The sequence below is a fragment of the Physeter macrocephalus genome, chromosome 10, assembly GCF_002837175.3.
Source record: "Physeter macrocephalus isolate SW-GA chromosome 10, ASM283717v5, whole genome shotgun sequence".
Lineage (NCBI taxonomy): Eukaryota > Metazoa > Chordata > Mammalia > Artiodactyla > Physeteridae > Physeter > Physeter macrocephalus.
In genome coordinates this window covers 42,644,840-42,667,276 of record NC_041223.1, presented here as the reverse complement: position 1 = coordinate 42,667,276, position 22,437 = coordinate 42,644,840, and the positions used below count along the sequence as shown (strand labels likewise).

General features: G+C 37.0%; 1 protein-coding gene across 2 annotated transcripts in view; it reads right to left on the bottom strand.

Moving 5' to 3' along the window:
- Positions 1–22,437, bottom strand: part of MAN1A1 (mannosidase alpha class 1A member 1) — a 173,545-nt gene that overhangs the window by 96,333 nt on the left and 54,775 nt on the right. For both annotated transcript variants that reach the window (XM_007113831.3, XM_055087528.1), the window contains one exon: positions 13,907–13,987. In XM_007113831.3, coding sequence (XP_007113893.1) covers positions 13,907–13,987 — 81 coding nt within the window. The remainder of the gene's footprint in view (positions 1–13,906; positions 13,988–22,437) is intronic.

Here is a 22,437-nt window from a genome sequence, read left to right as displayed (position 1 = left end):
TCTTCTTCAAGCAAGCATGCATGCTTTTGAAGTTTCTTAAGGGATATTTACTGCTGTAACAAAAGGAAAAAGGCTCCCTGCTATGTCTTCCCTAATACCTTCTTTCAATTAGATCTTGTAGAGAAAGACAAAGTCACAGATTGCGCCAAATGCCTCAGTAGTCCCAGATTTCCTTCTACGTTAGTAATGGACATAAACTGTATTATTCAGTCTATAATAATAATCACAAATAATTCCACTGTTTAGGCTTTTACATGGTTGAGGATGGAAAATGCAAAGAGATTTCCAATGAACATATTTTTTTTATGAGTAAGAAATACTCTACATACTGTTTTGTATCACTTTAGATAGGTGTGTGTAACAAAAAAATCTTGTTACTATAATTAGCTTTTGTCTTTTTAAACTGCTCTTGAAAATACAAAGACTAAGTAGTTAGATCTGAGACTGTGCAAGGATTTATGACCAATCTGTTTACTTAAGCTTTGTGTCACCTCCATTTCCATGTGAACTGAGGATGATATTAACATCTAATAGATGTTGTTGTAAACAAACCCACCATCTGAAATAGAAATCTATAAATTGACTATAAAGAAGGAAATTCAATTATCACTGAGTAAAGCCATTTTCTTTATGAAACAGATAAAGGAGAGAAAGGGAGAAAGTTGACTTTCAAGACTTCACAAGCTGGATTCTTGTAAGAAAAGTTAAAAAAGTTCAAACCTTAAAAAAGGTTAGAACAACTAAATCCTGAGGAAGCCTAGGGGCAAAAGTTTGGTAAGGGTTTTTCTCAAGTTTATTGCAATTTTTCCTTTAATTTTCTGATCATAAGATTAGCACTGGTTCACTATGAAAAACCTAAGTATAGAGAAACAAAAAGACAGGGGAAAGATCATATAACAATTATAAGCAAATGTTGTTTACATTTAAGAATAATTTCCTATGTAGTTATTGTTTTCTGTAGCTGAAAACAAAGAAACAAACAAAAATACTAAGTTCATAGATACAGAGAACAGAATGGTAGTTGCCAGAAATGGGGGGTGGTGAAGAGTGGGAGAAATGGGTGAAGGAAATCAAAAATAATAATATACATATTAAATTGTCTATCTTGCTTTACTTATCAATATTTGCCCATGTCAGTAAATAAACAAGCATAAATTTTAATGGTTGTACAACATGCCATTATGTGGGCATTCCATGATCTGCTCCACTATTCTTTTACTGTTGGATATTTCAGATGTCTCTTCCTATTTACTGAGTATATACAATATATTCATTAATTGCTTTAGGCATAATATGATTACATTTTGGATTATTTCCTTTGGCTAGATTCCCCAATGTTGAATAACTAGAACTAAATGAATACCTTTATTAAGGATCTTCTTATATATATAGTACTTAATAGCTTTTCGAAGCAACTGTATCGAATTACATTCCCTTCAGCAATGTCTGCGCAAATTTTTGCCCTACTCTCACCAAACTGGGTATTAACATGGTTTTTAGTCTTTACTAATTTGATAGGGAAGAGGGAGAGAAAGAAGTCAAAGTGTTGGTATTTTACTTTGAGTATTTATAAGGAGAGTCAGTGATTATTCTGCATCTGTCTGGACACGAGGATCAGGGGAATACACTGAATGGATAAGCAAAACTAGTGGGAAGTGCACACCAGGCAGTGGTGACATGAGACTGGTAATCCTTGAAAGCGTGGCAACTACCCATTTATCTGAGTACTAACTAAACCCCATTATTTAGGTAGCATCTTGAAATTCCACAATGGAAAAACTGGAGGAATGCCAGGTCACTGGATCTAATCTTAGTTTAACCCAAGGCCCTGGTTTTGAGTCTTGTCTTTTGACAACTGTTAACATAATGGAAGGAAAACATACTAGAAAATGGTTGACTGCAAATCCTTAATGACTATGAGAAGTAGATATTTTAATCATTTTTTTGCAGTTACTGTTATGATATATGACAATAAATATGAGCTTTCCTTCTCTTTGTCTAAGTGAATAAAATATAAAAAGCAAGTAGGCAACTGGATTCCAAATTTTTATTCACAGTCAGGAGAAATTTATTAAAGTGCTATCAACATATGGTAGATTTATGAGCTATTTCTAAGTTCTTTTTGGAATTCTCTAATTACATAAAAGCATTCCAATTGTATTGGTAAATCTTCACAATTTATGTCTATTAATAAAACCAAACTATTTTAATTTCATTTGAAATGACAATGTAGTACCTTCTTCCTTCATATTTCTTTATCAGAAAATATGATTCAAAACTTGAAAATACTATTCTTTTTTCTAAATTGCATACATCTACATCATTCAGTGCTATCAATTACTACTGTCCTCAATATGCATTTTATTCTGATGAAGAGGGTGAGGGAATAAAGAATAAAAACACAGAGAAGGAAATGAGAATGCTTGCAACTCAAAGAACAATTTGGAAAAATTCAAGGAAAACTTTGTTTTGGAAAAAGACATGAATGTGATGAATAAATAATTTCAAATACAACTGGAATAAAAATCTGTTATAAACTCATGTGTTAACATAACATAGTTTAGTTTTCAAATATCAGTTATTCTTTGTTGCTTAGGAAGTGGAAGATTTCATGGGTTATAGAAGATTGCAACTAGCTCATTACATGAGGGTTAGATGTTGAACTGATGAGCAAGTAAATAAGAAAGAAAGATTGTGGTACTAACCCTGTTGGCTTTGGGAATAACATGTGGACAGGGTTATGGCACAGACAGAGCAGGGTCTAATTCAGTTCTACCAATTCCTACATGACTCAGGAATCAGCCGGTCCAAGCTTCAGTGTAACTACAACATGGAGATTATGAAATCTCTCCAGTATTAATACTGTACACCTGGCACACAATAAACCCTCAAAAAATGGTCTTACTATCACCATTATCATCCCCATCACATTCCTCCTCCTCTTCTTTGTCCCAAAGAAAAGAAAGAAATCTACCATAAACTCAGAACTCTTGGGTTCCTCTGTTTAGAATGTTATTTTCTCCAAATCTTCAATGGTGTCATTCCAATCTGAGCTCCCTAAATTCACCCTAAAGTAGTCCTCCTCTTCCTACCCCTCTCTCTGTCACTCTTTATCACATGATTGTATTGTATTTTCTTCACAGCACTTACTGCTATCTGAAATTATACTGTGAACTTCTTTAATATTTTATCTCACTAGCATGTACATTTCATGAGAACAGAGACTTTGTCTAGTTTGTTCATCACTGAATCCTCCAGAGACGAGAACACAGCCTGGCACATAATAGATGCTCAAAATTACCATAGCTGGCACATAATATCTGCTGAATAAAGATGTGAATCATAAGCAACTAAACAGGTTAATAACTGCAAGCCTAACAAGATGATAGAGCTTTAAGGTCCACTATACCTAATTCTTCAGAGTTAAACTCTGGGTTAATATTATTCTAAGCCTAGTCATAAAGCATTATATAGTCATAAAGTTTAGATAGCAGAAACTCAACACACTGTCATACAGAGTGAAGTCAGAAAGAGGAAAACAAATATCGTATGCTAACACACATATATGGAATCTAAAAGAATGGTACTGATGAACCTAATGGCAGGGCAGGAATCAAGATTCAGATGTAGAGAACGGACTTGAGGACACAGTGGGGGAAGGGGAAGCTGGGAAGAAATGAAAGAGGAGCATTGACAAATATACACTACGAAATGTAAAATGGATGGCTAGTGGGAAGCTGTTGCATAGCACAGGGAGATCAGCTCGATGCTTTGTGAAGACCTAGAGGGGTGGGATAGGGAGGGTGGCTTAAGAAGGAGGGCTTATGGGGATATATGTATACATATAGCTGATTTACTTTGTTTGTTGTACAGCAGAAACTAACACAACATTGTAAAGCAATTATACTGCAATAAAGATATTAAAAAAAAAAACTCAACACACATGCTACGGTTGTTATTTGAATTAATAGTTAAATCTAAATTGAATAATAAGTCTACTTTCTACCTGACTAGAGGAAGTGCATGACAGAAGACTAAAGTAAGAAGCCACTATTTAATAATTTTAATACCAAGTTAGCTATAAGAATTGAAACGCAGAAGTTAGTAGCGATTTATAAATTAGAGCAATTGTTGCGATTATTATATGAAGAACTTAAAAATATCTGTTAAAATAAGATTAAACAAATAAATGCATCAACCAAATGGGACTTATAAGACAAACGTGACAATCTCTTTTGCTTATGTGGTCTAACCCTAACCTTCTATCTAATGGCACGAATGAAAAACAAAAGTGTTTATAATAAAGAGCTGTGAAAAAATTCTTGTGTTCTATGCCCATATCATTAAACCTCTTGGATTTCCTCATTTTGCAGGACCCTGGAATTAGTCACTATTTTTGCTGCTTCAGAGGAATGGGATACCTCAGATTAAAATAAAGATCAATTATTAAGTTAAAAACAAACATTACCCTCAAGGCTTAGGTCCACTTTATTATCAATGTAAAAGAATTTCCAGCTAAATTATAAGATGAACTTCCAAATGCAAAATTAATGGTTGTATATCCAGATATATCAGCAGATCTCTCTTGGAGAAACACTTCATAATGTATGAGAAATGGCTTAAGCTACTAGAATAGTTAATCCTAAAATTTGTCAATGAACTATCTTCTAAAACATTTTAAAGAAAAAAACTTTAAAGAAATACATAAACTATAAATCTACATCATAAAATGGTAACACAAGAAAGCTTTGTAAATGAAATCTTTAGAAGACATACTTTAGAAGGCACCTACTATAGACTGAATGTTTCTGTCCTCCCAAAATTCATATGTGAAATGCTAATCCCCAATGTGATGATAATTTGGAGGTGGAGGCTTTCCGAGGTGTTTAGGTCGTGAGGGTGGAGCCCCCATGAATGAAATTAGTGCCTTTATAAAAGATACCCTAGAGAGCTCTCTCACCCCTTCTTCCATGTGAGGACATACAGAGAAGATGGACATCTATGAAACAAGAAGCTGGCCCTCACGAGACACCAAATCTGGCACCTTAATCTTGTATTTCCCAGCCTCCATAACTATGAGAAATAAATGTTCTTTGTTTATAAACCACCCAGTCTATGGTATTCTACTATAGCATACAGCAGCTTGAATGGACTAAAGGAAACTCAAAACAAATTCACATCACTACAATCAAATTTACTAAATTTATTGTAGATACAATTTCATCTAGTTATAGCTTAAAAGAAATAGCTCTGCATAGGTACATAGTTGCATTTAATCTAATTAGTTAATATGCATTTTGTTTACATTTCTACTGCCAACTCTGTACTGACTTCTTAAGGCTCTAGAGTCATGAATGTTTGTCCAACTATCATATATTTAAATTTCATACTGCATGAATATTTTTCTCTTTTTTGTTTAAGCGTGACCTTTGTTCAGTACATATTTTCATATGGATTTATGAGTATTATGTAAAGTGTTTATATCTTAGCAAATTTAAAAATAAGTTCACTGATGCTTAAAAGTTATTTTTTTTTTAAAAGATCTATTTTTTTTTAATTAAAATATATTGCACAGTAAGCTATGCAGATAGCTTCTGGCAAAATCCCTCCTTAATCACTCAGTCTTGTGATGTTATCCTGGATTATGACATCACTCAAGACTTCCCTATTTTTTTTTTTTTTTTTTTTTTTTTGCGGTATGCAGGCCTCTCACTGTTGTGGCCTCTCCCATTGTGGAGCACAGGCTCGGGACGCGCAGGCTCAGTGGCCATGGCTCACGGGCCCAGCCGCTCTGCGGCATGTGGGATCTTCCCGGACCAGGGCACGAACCCGTGTCTCCTGCATCGGCAGGCGGACTCTCAACCAAAGACTTCCCTATTTTTTAAATCTCTTATTCATACATTCCACTATTAGCCTTAACTTCCAGAGCTTCTAGTCATCTGCTAAATTACTGCTACTTCTACTATCCTACTTCAACTAAACATCAGGCAATTTAACCAGTCCATTTTCTCTCTAACCATCACTCACCTTTTTTCTTTTCATACTGTCTTATACTCATTCTTGGACTTTATGGTCTATAATTTTAATGAAACTTTTTGCCAATACCATAAAATCCATGCCTTTTTTGGTGTCTCTGTCTCATCTGTCTAGCAAAACTCAATGAAAACAAACCAACTACCTTCTCCATGCTTGTACCTGAACTGCTGAGCACTACTGGAGAAAGAAATATCATACACCTGAGGATTGATGCCACCATGAATTCATGGTCACCCACGCAGATGCTGTCCAGAAATTCTACCATGTATCTCTAGTCACAACCCTCTCTAGAATGGCAATTTCAAATTATACACACTCATCTGAAATGTCTATTCTCTCCCTGTGAACCTCAGCAGATATCCTTGTCTGATGCTTCTTCATACAGTTAACAGGGGCCATCGCATAGTAAACATCTCGTATCTTTGCCACCAAATCTACCAAGTCACTGACATGTGTGTCCATTTTCTCCTCTACTCTCTCATACTGCAGTGGAGGAGGGACCACTCCCTAAGGCTATCTGTCCTCTGAATCCTACCCTCCCCTACCTTCTAAAAGACCTTCTCCTCTTCAATTAAAAACAATTTGGATTATATGCTATTATTCTACTAAAAGTACTTTCAGTAAAGTCATCCGTGACCTCCATATTACTACGTCCAAAGATATTTTCAGTCCTTAAACATCTTGCCCTAGCAGCAACCTTTGACACAACTGAATACTTCCTCATTTTTCAAAATACTATTTTCCCTTTGCTTCTGTGATAATCACATTTATTGGTTTTCCTCCTACTTCTGGGATTACCACTTCTTAGTCTCCTTTTCTAGCTCCTTCCTCTCACCAATGCCTAAATGTTAAGGCTCCCTTTTTTCAATCTATATGCATTCTCAGCAGCCCCATTCCCTTCTATCCCTTCTATTATCATTTAGCTGTTGATGACTCATAAGTTCAAGCCTATAGCCTACTTCTATCTTCTATGTTTGAGATCCCTAATGTCTGGTTGCTACTCGCTGTCTTGTAGCCAGACTGTCCAACTTTGAAGCCCAGCTCTGCTGCTTTGTATGCCCTTGGGTAAGTCACTTAACACTCAGTGCTCTGTTTTTCCCTGTGTAAAATGAGGATAAAAACAATATATACTCCTACTTTACAGGGTTGTTATAACATCTAAATGAATCAATATTTGTCAGTGGAGACTGTTTCTCTTGTTCATTGTTTCTGCAGCACCAAGTGCAGTCAGTGCTTCAGTGCAGGTATTCAATAAGCATATGCTGATCCACTAAATAAATGAACTTACCAGATGGTAAATTATCACAATTCTCAGGAATTTTCTACTAGTCCCATTAAATTTTAAGTTCCTTGCTATAGGTACCTCATGATAACTTCCTAAAGGACATTGCAATAATTTCAAAGAAAAAAAATATACAGAAATATTACTAGAAAAGTACAGCTTTTGTTTAAATCACACACATACATACACACACAAATTTAGTATTAGAAATCTATGTCAATATGATTCAGACAATAAAAATGATTTAAGCATTGGTTTTAACAGACATTGTAAATTACGAAATGATTCACCATAAATCTAAATAGAAATATATTACCTCATCTTTTACATTAGGTTTTGAAAAACAACAAGTTCCTGGCCTGAGCAAACACTTAAATCAAAGAGGAAGTGGCTGGAGGAAAGGCACCAGGTCCACAACGTCTGCTCAACACAGCAGGGTGCTGCCGAAGAGCAATGATTAGCTCCCCCACTAGACAACTGCAGTACTGATGACAGGCATTCCTTTTTTATAGCATAGTTTACCTGGGTTTGTCAACTTTACTGTTTGAAATTTGGAAGTTAGAGGAGAAGTCTAGAATAGGAGATGTTTCTCGCAGAAACAGAATTTTGTAGACAAGTGCTAGAAGAGTAGCCTTTTACTTGACAAGTCAGTGAATATGTTTTCCTATCCCAAGGCATGACTCTCTACTTACTACCCTAGGGCCACAGGATGGAAGTCTTTTCCTTGTGGTGCAGACTAATTCCAGTTTGGGGACCCTTGAAAAAATTCCCCTCTTTTCACAAATTCCTATCTTCTGCTTCTCGTGTCAGCTGGGAGGACTATACAGTTTAACCCAAGTCAGTGGCTACTGTGGCAGTCATTAACACTATTTACTCCCAGGCATGTGGTGGTAACATTGCATCCTGTCCCCCAACCCTTTAAGTTACAGTGACCACGTGACTTGCTTTCGCCAATAAGATGAGAGCTGAAGTAACAGGTGTCTTTTCGATAGACATGTTAAAAGCCAGTGTGTGATTTTCCAGGTTTTCTTTTGCCACCTCAACACCCTGCCTCCTGCCTTGGCAAACGGAAATGACTCAGATGGCAGCTGCTGCACCGGTCTGGGCTCTGGAGGGAGGACGATGAGAAGCAGAGTTGTGGGCAGAGCACGCGGCATGGGCAAAGCATAAAGAGTGTGTAGAGCGTATTGTCTTAAACCAATGAGATTTTGAGGTTGTTACTGCATCATAATAGGTCTATCCTCACTGATATGAATTTGTAGTTCACTTACTATGTGCAAAGTACTGTGCTAAACTAAAAGGGATACACATATTTCATTAATAAACAAGTTAATTTTCCGAGTTTCCCTCTCCTTTAGGTGCCAAGCCCTCTCATAAATATGGTCTACCATATTTATCAATCAGATGCAAATCTATACCAGCTCTGCCATTTATACCTTAGCCATGAATAGGTTTTGGAGCTGAAATTCTTGGCAAACTGTAGAACTGCTTTCATGAATTACTGAGATAAAGTTCTTTTTTTTTTTTTTTTTTTTTGTGGTATGCGGGCCTTCCTCTGTTGTGGCCTCTCCCGTTGCGGAGCACAGGCTCCGGACGCGCAGGCTCAGCGGCCATGGCTCACGGGCCCAGCCGCTCCGCGGCATATGGGATCCTCCCAGACCGGGGCGCGAACCCAGTTCCCCTGCATCGGCAGGCGGACGCGCAACCACTGCGCCACCAGGGAAGCCCGAGATAAAGTTCTTATGGCTAATAAAACTTCTGTGCTTCCAAAAACAATTATAAATACAGGATAGAGCTTTGTACAGAGTGAGACACACAGAAAACCTGAGTTAGGGAGTAGGTATGATTTCTGTAATTCAATGTAGGCCAAAAAAAGGCAGCATTTTCATTTGACGAAAGTGTACATTATTTTAGAATCGATTCCATGTACTCCTAGATCCCTTTTAAAGTACAGAATAAACTTCCAATCTTAATAAAATATTCAACATAAGACAATTTAACTCATTAACCACGGAAACAATTACAATTAAGCAAAATTACTGTAATCTAATATCATTTTGCTAAGTTAAACCTTTTAAAATGAAAATATTACCTATTCAGTTTATCATATTCCTTTATTTTATAGTTTCAATAATGAATGCTAAACAGTAAATTAATATCTAAAGTATATATAAGGATCATCACTAAACAAACTCTACAAAACTGATGTCCAACACCCCAAATGTCTGAATCCTATTATGAGAAAAAAATAGATCTTTCTACCACTACACTCACATTCTCAATCTTATTTCTCTCCTCCCCATCCACAATCCTACCCACTTCCTTTATGTTTTCCCCCTTGATATTTTTAAAATTAGAGGTATTAGCTACTTCTCTTTTTCAGTAAGTCCTTCGGCAATCTTTCGTAGTGGTGTGTCTGGAGCAGTGGATTTCTTTGGGTTAATTTGGGAAAACGTTCTTTTGCTGCCTTCAGAATGAAGACTACCTTGGCAGAGTAAACTGATCTAATGTAAAAATCTATTATATGTGTTTCCCCAGTCTTGGATCAGATGCCCTTATTGCCTTTATTCAATGAAAGCTCATTCTTCAATCTTTTTAGCTTTGATGAGTTGACTTTTTCTAGTTCACATACTTAAAACATATTACTTGAATGTTTCCTTTGAGGATTAAATACCTTGTCAGTTCTAAATGTTCTCTCTCAATTTACAGAATAAAGTAGTTTTTCAAATCAGGAAAAGCTTTCCTAAGTAGTATTTTATTAAATTATCAGTTTCCATACAGCTTGTCTATTTCCTCTGACACCCTTATTCATCATAGTGGAATTATGTCTTTTTTTTGACTCCCAAACATCTTTTCTTCCTACCCTTCCAATAGGGCCTTCAATTTCCTATTCAGGAATTGTCTATACTTGGTCCTAATGGGATACTGAATTCAAACCCTGTGGAGGACTTTTTATCATATCCTCTCTTTCACTTCCTAAGATCCTTAGGGACCACATTAAATAAAACTGCCAATTGACCTCTTTCTTCTGGAACTTTGTGTCTTGACAAGGGTAGGAAAAAATTAGTGCATGTTTATTAATTCTAGGGTGACCCAGAGAGATTGTTGAGCCATAGAGATCCTCTGTGGCAACCTGAGAGTGCTAGTTCCAGTTTCTTCTTCAGCCTTCTCTATGAGTCTGTGGCATCACTATATCCCATTAAGTTTACTTTCTGCTCAATACAGCCACTGATTTTTGTTGTAAAACAAATAATAATATGTGGTATAGTCATACATGCTATTTTCTACGTGTATCTCCTTCTCTTGAAATGTCGTTTTAAGTTTGCCAATTTTCAATATCACTTTTGCTTTGGTTACTCTTATTCTACAGTAATATTTCCCAAAATTTGTTCTGGGAAACAATGCTTGTAACTCAGTGTTAGCAGATGTTACATTAAAAAAAAAAAAAAAAAAGAGGGAGGTTATAGTTAAGTAAATATGGAAATACAGAGATAAATAAAATTAGTTTCTTTTTCTGTGAATTGTGAATTTCTACGAAAGAATATAGGATGTAACTTTTTCCAAATTTATTTTTAGTATGTATACAGATACAGATTTATCCTGCCATATCTAAAGAAACCAGTGGTCTGTAGAACATAATTTGGGCAATGATATTCTAGATGCTGCTATTTACTATCTCCAATGAGGACTTCAGTTTCCGTTGAGCTTATAATAGAGCAATGCTATCTCTTTTATTTATTTTTATTACTGATCATTTAGTATTTGGTATTCATCTTATTTTTACCCCATCCATTTGTAATTCTCGTGGTTATCTGCATTTCTTATATAGACTCTGGAAATCTTGTGGCTCAGCTTTTTTAAAAAAAATAATACTACAAAATATTTTAACTGAGCTAGGGCATTTCAAGTTTTTGAATATGTCTCTGTAATCAAAGTATATGTCAACAGGTATTTCATGTTCCTATTGTTCTTTTCGTAGGTTTAGAGGTCCATTGACATTCTCGATTATCGTTCAGTGTTTCTAATTGTAATTTTCCTGAAGCAGGTAACACAAGTCAGTGGTATTTCCTCTTCTGTTTCTGTAACATAAATTTAAGAATCTTGAACTTACATCAATGTGGGCCTATATACTTCTGACGGTGATTTATAAGATGTTCTCAGAATACTCCTGAGCCTCAGCGATGAAATGAGAATGTTAAATTATGGTGATTTAGTAGTCCCTCTATGAGATAATTTAAGAAGATGAATTTTCCTAGACTATCTTAGTAATACCTTGATCTATAAAAGAGTGTGTAGTATAGAACTTTATCAACAATCTAAAACCAACTAATCCATAATGTGGCCATGCTGATGTTCTTTCTATTAAACAAATGCCTAATTTTTCATTTTGATATGGAGACAAAGAGATCAAGCTCAGACTTAGGGTAAAATAATTTTCCTTGATCACATTCCTGACAGCTAATCCTCCTAAGTGCATTGGTCAAATGAAAGGCAACCGTCAGTGATGAGGTAATAACTGGGAGGAAGAAACAGGAGATGATGGTAAAACAGTCTTGTACTAATCGCTTCTCACTTGGCAATCCCACTTTAGAGGATAAATATATTTATGTATTTATAAAGGTCATTCTAGCTACTTTATTCAAAATATAGGAATACTGGAAGCAACCCAACTGTCTAACATTTAGGGAATAGTTAGCAAAAACTATGCTGAGAAGATGAATCTTTAAGAACTAAAATTAAAAATGTATTCTATAGAAACAAAGAAAAGTATTGATATATAAGAAAGGAAATACCTAAGGTAACTTTTATCATAAAATTAAAATACAGAAAATATAGATATAATTAACATAATGAATGTTTTGCACAGGGATAAGGACAAAGCATATATACTAAAAGAATAATTATTTTCAATGGAGGTGTTCTTCTTTGTAGTCCTTTGTTTACTAAAGTTAGCTAAGTATAGAATTTAAAAAATATCCTTACAATGTCTTAGGCAGATGATTTTATCTGTAGGCAAGCTATATCTGTATTATATTTATATCAGTATATAAACATATGTCTCTAGTAAGCATACACACATATAGAAGCAAACACAGGTATATAAACTTAAGACACTGTTATGAGTAAAAAAGTATCCTAATCCACATGATGCATATTTAGAAGAAATACATAATTGTTTCTCTTTGCATGCTCCATTACCCTATCTGAGCCCAGATACAATGAAGAAATCCTTATTTCCTCCAAATTGTCTCACCCCACAGAAATGATGAAGGAAGTTAAAACCAAGGTCATCCTAAGTATGTCACGTCAAAAACAATGAGAATACACAGACACTGGATACTCAAAGACATATATTCTAAAAGCAGAAACTTCTTTAGTAAAAAAACAGTAATTAATTTTAATTATGAGTTTTTAAAAATATGGATTCCCAGGCTTAGCGTTTAGAACATCCTACACCAAAATGAACAAATGAAGTTATTTGCGACTGGAAAAAGGGAAGAAGAGGGATAATGAAGAACAGGGTTTATCACAAACAGGACAGATATAGGGGAGTATAGAAGCCATCTATATACTTTGAAAATCTCTATGGTAGAATAAAATCTAAAAAGAAGGAGAATGCTAAGATTGTACAGGCTGTTTTGTTATGACTAGGAAAGCATCTGAGAGACAAGAAACAAAGTAAAGCAGTCTTTCTCATTAAGCATATATTGCTCTGCTTAAATTTGTTTGAAGGAGCATAGAAATACATGAACTAGTACACTAGGTAAGATCCCCTCTTACTCCCAGCCAGATTGCTGAGGCTAACACAAATCTGATTGATATGCAATTGAAATACGTGACAGTTTTTTCTGATGTCAGCTTTTAACACTGTTGAAATTAAAGGTGAGGTCCATTCTAATGACTCTTAGTGGACTCAGGTTGTTATTCACAAAGCTGTCCAAAACCTTTCAGGAAAATAGCATCTGTGCTCTTCAAGAGTATGATACAAAAATCCTTTCTTAATCTATCGATAAAAGGCAGCTAAATTAAAAATTCCTTCTCTGTTCTGAGCAGCGATAATTAATTAAGCCCCAACCTAGGAGGAGCTGCAAAGCACTTTATGTAGGGTTACTGGCCTACAGGACTTCTAACTGGGAAGCTGAGTATCTCACTCACCCCCTCAATTTCTTAAATACTCTAATTTTTATATCTCACTTGCCAAGCTTTATTTCAAAAAAGTTTTTATTAAGTTAATATTATACTAACATTAAAATAATTTTTAAAGAAAGAAATCCACAAACCTGCCACTATACTAAACTCTTTACCTTGTCCATAGGCATATATAATTTGTAGATTTAATCACACCATACATAACATAATGGAGCCAGGCTTTTTTAAAGGCATTGCCTAACATTTCCCGACAACATGCTCTGTCAGACTTCCCCAGTTTGCTCATTTAATTAGTACATATTATAAGAAATTCAGTATATGTTAGAGGTCCATCAAAACGTGAAAATTTAATGGATAGCACAAAAAGCATACTTTACTTGGAGAATATCATTTTAAGACACTTCATAATTCCCATTTATATGCCACTTTTCATCTTACCTCTTCTCCAGACAGGTAGTAAGCTGAGATTAGTCCACCGACAAAGCGTATATTTACTTCGAAAACAGAAACTTCAGCATTCTGTGGAAACAAAATAAAGGAGGTTCATATATAAATGGTAGTACACAACTGAGAAAAATATCACCATGATAAAGTGCACGAAATATTTAAATTTTGTTCAATCCTATATGCTTGCCCAGAGAAATTTATATACAAGAGGGAAAAGCCCTGCCTTCTAACAGTGTCAAAACACATGTAAATACATAAAAAATTTTGACTCTTAAAATAACAATTATAAAAATATTTATAAAATGAAGTTATTCCCTCCCTCTATTCAACACTAGATATAATACTCAATATTCTTTGTGCAGATGCGACAGGCCCAGGACATTCTATTTTCCTATTCTGTGTTCTTTTATTCATTTGCCTGTTTTTCTTCCCAAAAGACCATTCAGACTCTTTATACTTTTGCTGGTAGTTCAACATTATTCTAGAATTCTTCCCACATCATTTTAAAGCAGCACAGCTAGATTGCAAATAGGATTTGAAGTTGGAGTGACTTGGGTTCTAGTGCTGGTTCCCAAATTTTCTGTCTGTGGTCTGGGATGATCACATTTCTCTGAGAAGAAATTTCATCTTTGCATAAAGGAGAGTATAATAATATATGTTGTACTTTGTTAAAACAGCTCTTATATACATCAATAATAGCTTGCTTTATTATTATTTACAAAGCTCTATATCCTGTGCTAATCTCTACATGGACTATGTCATTTAGTCCTATATCAACCGTGTGAAATAATTACTATTCTTACATCCATTTTACAAATGGAGAAACTGAGATTTATAGTGGTTACTATGACTTTCTTAAGGTCAGACAACTAATAAGTGGTTGAATCAGGATTTAAACTTGACTACTCTGATTCCTGGTCTAGGGCTCTGTTATCCTGACTCCTATATCACCTCACATGATAATGCATCAAGTATCTTTATTAATGGTCATATAATTGGGGCATATAATTAGTAATTATTGCCAATACTTTTATTATTTTACAATATTTGACTACTACATGGATCTGTCCTACATTCTATTACTAGATAATTTAGCACAGCTAACCTCCAATAGATGGTAGGTACACCTTGTTACCGAACCAAACTTGGGTCCGCTTGCCCACACACACTAAAGCCAATCTACTGACACCATGTTGTGTGTGGTAAAGGCGGGTACAACGTTTACTGCAAGGCACTAAGCAACAAGAATGAGCAGCGCGTGCTCAAAAGACCGGAACTCTCGATGGCTTTCAGGGGAGGGGTTTTAAAGGCAGTGTGAGGGAGGGGCTGCAGGGTGCGTGATCAGCTCGTGCACCATTCTCAGATTGGTTGGCATCAAGGTGAAATTTCAAGCGTCATCAACCTTCCGGTTTCAAATGATCTAGGGTCTATGTGCTTGTGGTCAGCAGTTTTCACCTGGTGTGGGCCTGCTTCCTGTAAAAACAACATAGGAATGTGTGCCAGGCCTTTATGTATATCTTTCAGGGGACTGGGAGCTCGGTGATTCTGCGATATGGCGGATATATAGTCTAACTTGTTACCAGTTTCCTGGCCCAACAGCTATTCTTTGTTTCTACATCTTCATATTTCCTGATCATTAACTCTTCAGCCAGCCTTTTGAGACTCAGGGGAGGCCTAGAAGACTAAAGAAAAAGGCTTTTGCTTCAGAGGATAGGGACACAGGGGCTTGTGTATGGTTTCAGCTTCAAGCTTTTGTTAGCTTCTTTTCATGTTCGTTAGGCCTACCCAGTAATTGTTCACTTTTGCCTGGTATCAAACAATTCGCTGAAATCACAGGGGCTAACAGCAAACTAATATATGGAGTCACATATCCAGCAGATGAGCCTCGTCACAATCATCTGAGATATTATTTCCTTTAACAAATATTAATTAAGCAACTACTATGTGTCAGGCACTGTGCTAGGTTCTAGGGACATGGCAATGAAGACTCATAAGGTCCTCAAATTCACGGAGTCCACATTTTAGTGGGCGAAAACAATTCCAGAAGAAAAAAAAGAGGTACATTTTCTTTAATTTCCACATGCTCTCTCTAAAAAGGTATAAGAATCTAACAAATTAAAGCTAAGTAATTGCTTAAGTTAAAAAAATTTTTCGAAAAATTTCTTGCAAAAGGAAGGTCATGAATATTACTTGGGAGAGACACATACTAGGCCAGAGTTAGGCAAAAGCATCATAATATAAGACTCTGGTGAGTTTGTTCAATTGTATTTCATAATTTGTAATATGCACCTAATACAATTTGATAAAAGTACTTTACATGGGAACAATTTATCTGTGATGTGTATTACTCTGAATGAGTATTACATAAATATTGGTAAAAAGCTTTAATATTCCACAAAATTACTGATAAGGAAAGAGGAAGTGAATCGCTAATTTATTTTGGCTCACACAGCTATACTTCTTATGTCTAAAGGTAACAATGTCTAATAAAATCTAATAAAATAAAACCCTCAAATCCTATCATTCTCAATTTGTACTTGTGTTTTTCAGTTTTTAAACCTCCACATTTCTGCCTACTGAAGTCTGTTAAGATGATTTTATATTCTTATTCTAGCTTTGGCTTCATTTGATATACATTCTCTTTTCCTCCTATGAAAATTTTGGATAATCAGGACTTTTATATAAACATCTGATGAAAACTATTGCATGGTAGAAGACTGAGCCATATCAAACACCATCATAAGTACATCTTCATCAAGACATCAGTCACCTACTGGGTACAACCAGTTATTGATCCAGCAATGTATTCTAGAACCTAAATTCTATTTATCTTCCGCTGTAAGATATTGAGAGACGGTTTTGCAAAGTGCCACGCTCAAGGTCAGTGCCCTGTCTTTTGAATTTCTCGGATCTAACAGTTTGGTGAGCCTATCCAAGAAGCAAATCTGGCTTGTTAGTGAATCCATACAGGTTCCCAGTTACTTGTGTTCTTGTCTTTAAAGATCTCGCTCAGGAAGTCACATCACCATTAGTTGTATTCAATAGTCATCATATCTACCTTCTTTTGAAAACCAAAATTACATTTGAATTCCCAGCATATAATTTTTTCTACTTTTTTTTTTCAAAGTTAAATCTAAATTATTTAGAAACCTTAATTTGAGAGCTCTTAACATTTTGGGTTATATTATGTTTTAGGTCAGAAGACTGAAATATATACACTTTAGGTCACTCTTTACAGATCCTTTGATGAAAAACACTAAGAAGATAAAAACATAAATTGGCTGGCTAGACTGCGGGCAGCAGACTATCAAAACACTACCTTAGAATCAGAAAGACCTGGGGCTGAAGGTTGGTTCAGGAGCCCACTGAGTGCAAGATCCCAGGCAAGTCACATATTCTCTCTGAGCCTTGGTTTTCTCATTTGTAAAAAGGGACAGTGCATTTCTTACAAGGCGCTACAAGTCCATGAATGTAAAGCACCATGCACAATGCCTGCCACAGGTAAAGTACTCAATAAAATAAGTGCCATTACCACTGCACAAAAGCTCAGCTTAAGTAAACCAATAAGGCCTAGCTTCCTCAGGGGTTCGTGGAAAATCAGAAACTCCAGAATCATAATCTTCTAAATACTAGAATGCAAACTGATATACCTTCTCTGACTCTCATGGGAGTCATGTTTCAAATCCTCTTTTGAAATACAGTATCCTGACCAAGCTTCCTTTTGGGCTTGATACAATTTATACAATATCTGGGTTTTCAAAAGTGAACTTCTACAATCTGAGGGTTTGAGGCCAATTTTATAAACTTCTGACTCTGATTTCCATTAAAATAAACTTATTAAATCTAAATGAAGATATGCATCTTATTAATATTCATGCAGCATTTTTTAAGATGTTCTAAAACTTTTCCAGTGACTTACCCTAATGACAGGAGAGGGGTTAGGGCAGGCAGAGAACAGTATGTAAAGGAGGGAAGCCCCAAACAGGCTGCAACACTAAAATCTTTTGGATTTATTTTAACAATGTAGATTTTGTAGTCTCCTTCAATCTGTGTTTGTTTTAAATGAGATTAAATCCCTTAAATCTTTAAGTAAGGTCACATTCCAGGAATATGCCCCATGTAGTCCATGGCTTCTAGTACATAGCTGTATGTGAGCACCAGTTTGAGAAGCAGATCCAGTCTTTGTTTAAACTGCAGGCACCTGCTAGGTAATTTCACAGTTGATGAGCAAGGGGAAGGTAGATATTTTTGGCTTAAGGCCTACCCACAAAACCACGTGGACTGGAGAAACTGCTCTTTCACTTTGAGTTTCCTCTACCAACAGCCTTTGAATCAAAGAACACTCTTAACCAGAATCATACATAAATTTAATAAAATATATAGTATAATTAAGTTTACATCTAAAATCAAGAGGTGAAATCATGGAAAAACTAGGCTTCAGGGCTTCCCTGGTGGCGAAGTGATTGAGAGTCCGCCTGCCGATGCAGAGGACGCGGGTTCATGCCCCGGTCCGGGAAGATCCCACATACCGCGGAGCGGCTGGGCCCGTGAGCCATCGATGCAGGGGAACCGGGTTCGCGCCCCGGTCTGGGAGGATCCCACATACCCCGGAGCGGCTGGGCCCGTGAGCCATGGCCGCTGAGCCTGCGCGTCTGGAGCCTGTGCTCCGCAACGGGAGAGGCCGCAACAGTGAGAGGCCCGCGTACCACAAAAAAAACAAAACAAAACAAAACAAAACTAGGCTTCACTACTTATCTCTCATATTGCCTTAGATGTCTTAGACTGATAATTTCCACCTTAAGTTTATCCCTTTCCCTAGTATTGCTGTCCTCTGCCTTACTATACGTATATGTAAAATTATGAGATAAAATGATAAAGCTTGCTAAAATGGAAAAGAGTTTAATTCAATAAACCATTTTGTATGGCTCCTTGCCCCCATCCTTCACGTTATCCTCCATCTCTCTACTGGGAAAGGTGTCCTTCAAATAAACAGATCAGGAGCTCACAGGCATGAAGAATCTAACCATATCCAGACAAGAGGGAAAGTGAACACTCCAAAATCCCTCTTTCAACCTGAGTGCCTAAAAGATCAACCTCTTACAAGATAGTATTTTAAATAACTCAGAGAGGGCTTCCCTGGTGGCGCAGCGGTTGCGCGTCCGCCTGCCGATGCAGAGAAACCGGGTTCGCGCCCCGGTCTGGGAGGATCCCACATGCCGCGGAGCGGCTGGGCCCGTGAGCCATGGCCGCTGAGCCTGCGCATCGGGGAGCCTGTGCCCCGCAACGGGAGAGGCCACAGCAGAGGGAGGCCCGCATACCACAAAAAAAAAAAAAAAAATAACTCAGAGAAATTTATTAGGTTGTATTATTTTATAAGCAACTTATTTACCAGAAATATCTATAAAATGATATATTTTAGTAAGTGAAATAATGGGCTTGACCATTTTAATAACAAATTTAGGTTGGAGAACAGATTCAGCCACTGTTTTTGACTGCAGAACTATAGAAGCACAGACTTTCCTTGAATAATAGATATATTGTTTCTTTGCACCTTCAGGCCTTATGATAATTATTTAGAATCAAACCTGCATCAAGTTTAAGGAATTCTCGTTAATTCTTAACTTATGATTCCATACAGCAGGGCAGGTCTGATTGATTGCATTAAATTGAAAAAGACTTCTTGGAAAAGAACTTTCATTTTCAGAAATATCTTAATCCTCTTCTCGGTGTTTGGTCCCAATTATTAGTTATTTTTTTTAAAGAATATTTCTCTGAGCCCTAAGATCAGAGAATACTTCTTTGCTAGCTATTCCTCCAAACTTCCTGTCAGCTTTCTACTCAAAGAACTATAAGCGAGGAACAAGCAAGCATTAATAACAACTGTCCCACTACAAACCAATGCAATAACTGTTTAATAACAATTGCTCCGCTACTAACATATGGTAACTATGCTTTACCTTACTGAGAACCAGTGGAAACATGAGACTTTACAAACCCATTGCTTAAAGACAGGTTATTGCCTATAAGCCTTGCCTATGTTTAGGCTTAGCATACACATTCATTTATAAATGGTACTTTAAAGTATGTGTTGTATTAACATTCTGAGGATTACAACTCCTTTTAACAGATTAAATTGCAACATTAAACTTTATAGCTTAGTATAACATATGTCTGAGCAGCTTTTAACTTCATATTTAAGTAACGTGATAAATCTCTTTAGATGAACAAAGTGCAAATTCTTTGGGCTACAAAGATAGGCAAAATCAACATCTTCTCTCTGTCAGTAGATTGGTTTTACCACGAAGGTCCAGAAGGACCCTCAAGTAGCAGTCCAATCTATATATCACTAATTATGGTCAGAGGGAACAGATCAGTATCCTTATAGGCAAAACCCAAATCATCACCCTTGGCAGACACTGATTAGCATTCGGATAGAAAATATTAAATAACTCCATTCGACAGGATAATTAACTCAGTTATTTGCACCATTAGGATGTAATGCTGCTCTAAAACAGAGCTTTTACAAGAGCAATACTAAAGCAAATGTCACTTCTTTCATGCTCCATGGCATGGAGCTCTGGACCTAAGCCAAGAACTCATTCAGGCATTCAAGAAGATCCAAAGTTGCTTTTTGAGGTCAATTTACAACCTTCGGATAGAGAACCCTACAGCTTATTTTCCTGAAAAATAGGATGGCATTCCAGTTGGATAAGAGAACAATCTGGATCTTTAAACTAAAAAATAAAGTCACTGTGGCTACCAATATCTCTGTTATTTTTCAGAAAAAAAAAACAAAAACGGTGTAATTGTTGACAAAATCACTTGAATCTGTGGGTAGAACGAGTGAATATAAGACAAATTCTCTGATGGGACATAATAAAACCAACTAGAAAACTGTAAGCTGAAACACTTTAAAATGATTAGGAGATGGGACTTCGCCGGTTGAACAGTGGTTAAGAATCTGCCTGCCTGGGCTTCCCTGGTGGCGCAGTGGTTGCGCGTCCGCCTGCCGATGCAGGGGAACCGGGTTCGCGCCCTGGTCTGGGAGGATCCCACGTGCCGCGGAGCGGCTGGGCCGCGACGGGAGAGGCCACAGCAGAGGGAGGCCCGCATACCACAAAAAAAAAAAAAAAAAAAAAAAAGAATCTGCCTGCCTATGCAGGGGACACGGGTTCGATCCCTGGTCCAGGAAGATCCCACATGCCATGGAGCAACTAAGCCCATGTGCCACAGCTACTGAGCCTGTGCTCTAGAGCCCGAGAGCTACAACTACTGAGCCCGTGTGCCACAACTGCTGAAGCCCGTGCGCCTAGAGCCTGTGCTCCAAAACAAGAGAAGCCACCACAATGAGAAGCATGCGCACTGCAACTAAGAGCCACAACTACTGAGCCTGCTTGCCGCAACCAGAGAAAGCCCGCGAGCAGCAACGAAGACCCAACGCAGCCAAAAAAAAAAAAAAAATGATTAGGAGAGTAAATCAAGATAGCTGTCCTGAATTTATATTTGTTATTAATTTTGATATGGGAAGTACTATCATTTGGATATTATTGATAAACTTTTATATTTTTAAAGGAAAATATGGCAATACCCAAAGAAAGAACTGCAACAAATACGTTTCAAGACCTTTCAAATTAGGAATAGTAAAATAAACAGAAATTCGAGACCTGTGACTATGGCTTTTAAAAGTATATTTTAAAAGTATATTTTGGTGCTTCCCTGGTGGCACAGTGGTTGAGAGTCCGCCTGCCGATGCAGGGGACACGAGTTCGTGCCCCGGTCCGGGAAGATCCCACATGCCGCGGAGTGGCTGGGCCCGTGAGCCATGGCCGCTGAGCCTGCGCGTCTGGAGCCTGTGCTCCGCAACGGGAGAGGCCACAACAGTGAGAGGCCCGCGTACCACAAAAAAAAAAAAAAAAAAAAAAGTATAATTTGAAGGGTATAGCCCAAGACTATCAATAACAGTCTTAAAATGATATTTTACATAAAAATCTTTCAACTCACTGAATAAAATCTTATAAAAATACAAAAATACGCTTTTAAAGAAAGAAAGCTCAGTATCTTAGCCATCACTCAACCTATAGTCTAATCCCTTTATTTTACAAGTAAGGAAGCCAAAGAATTTGCTCTTCTTCTCTTCTAAATACTCTGGGCTTCTCTGGTAGTGCAGTGGTTAAGAATCCGTCTGCCAATGCAGGGGACACAGGTTTGAGCCCTGGTCTGGGAAGATCCCACACGCCGCAGAGCATCTAAGCCCATGCACCACAACTACTGAGCCTGTGCTCTAGAGCCCGCGAGCCACCACTACTGAGCCCAAGTGCCACAACTACTGAAGCCCGTGCGCATAGAGCCCGTGCTCTGCAACAAGAGAAGCCACCACAATGAGAAGCCCGCGTACTGCAACGAAGAGTAGCCCCGCTCGCCCCAACTAGAGAAAGCCCGCGTGCAGCAACAAAGACCCAATGCAGCCAAAAATAAATAAATAAATACTGTGATATCCTCTATTAGATTCCCTCTGCTTCCTA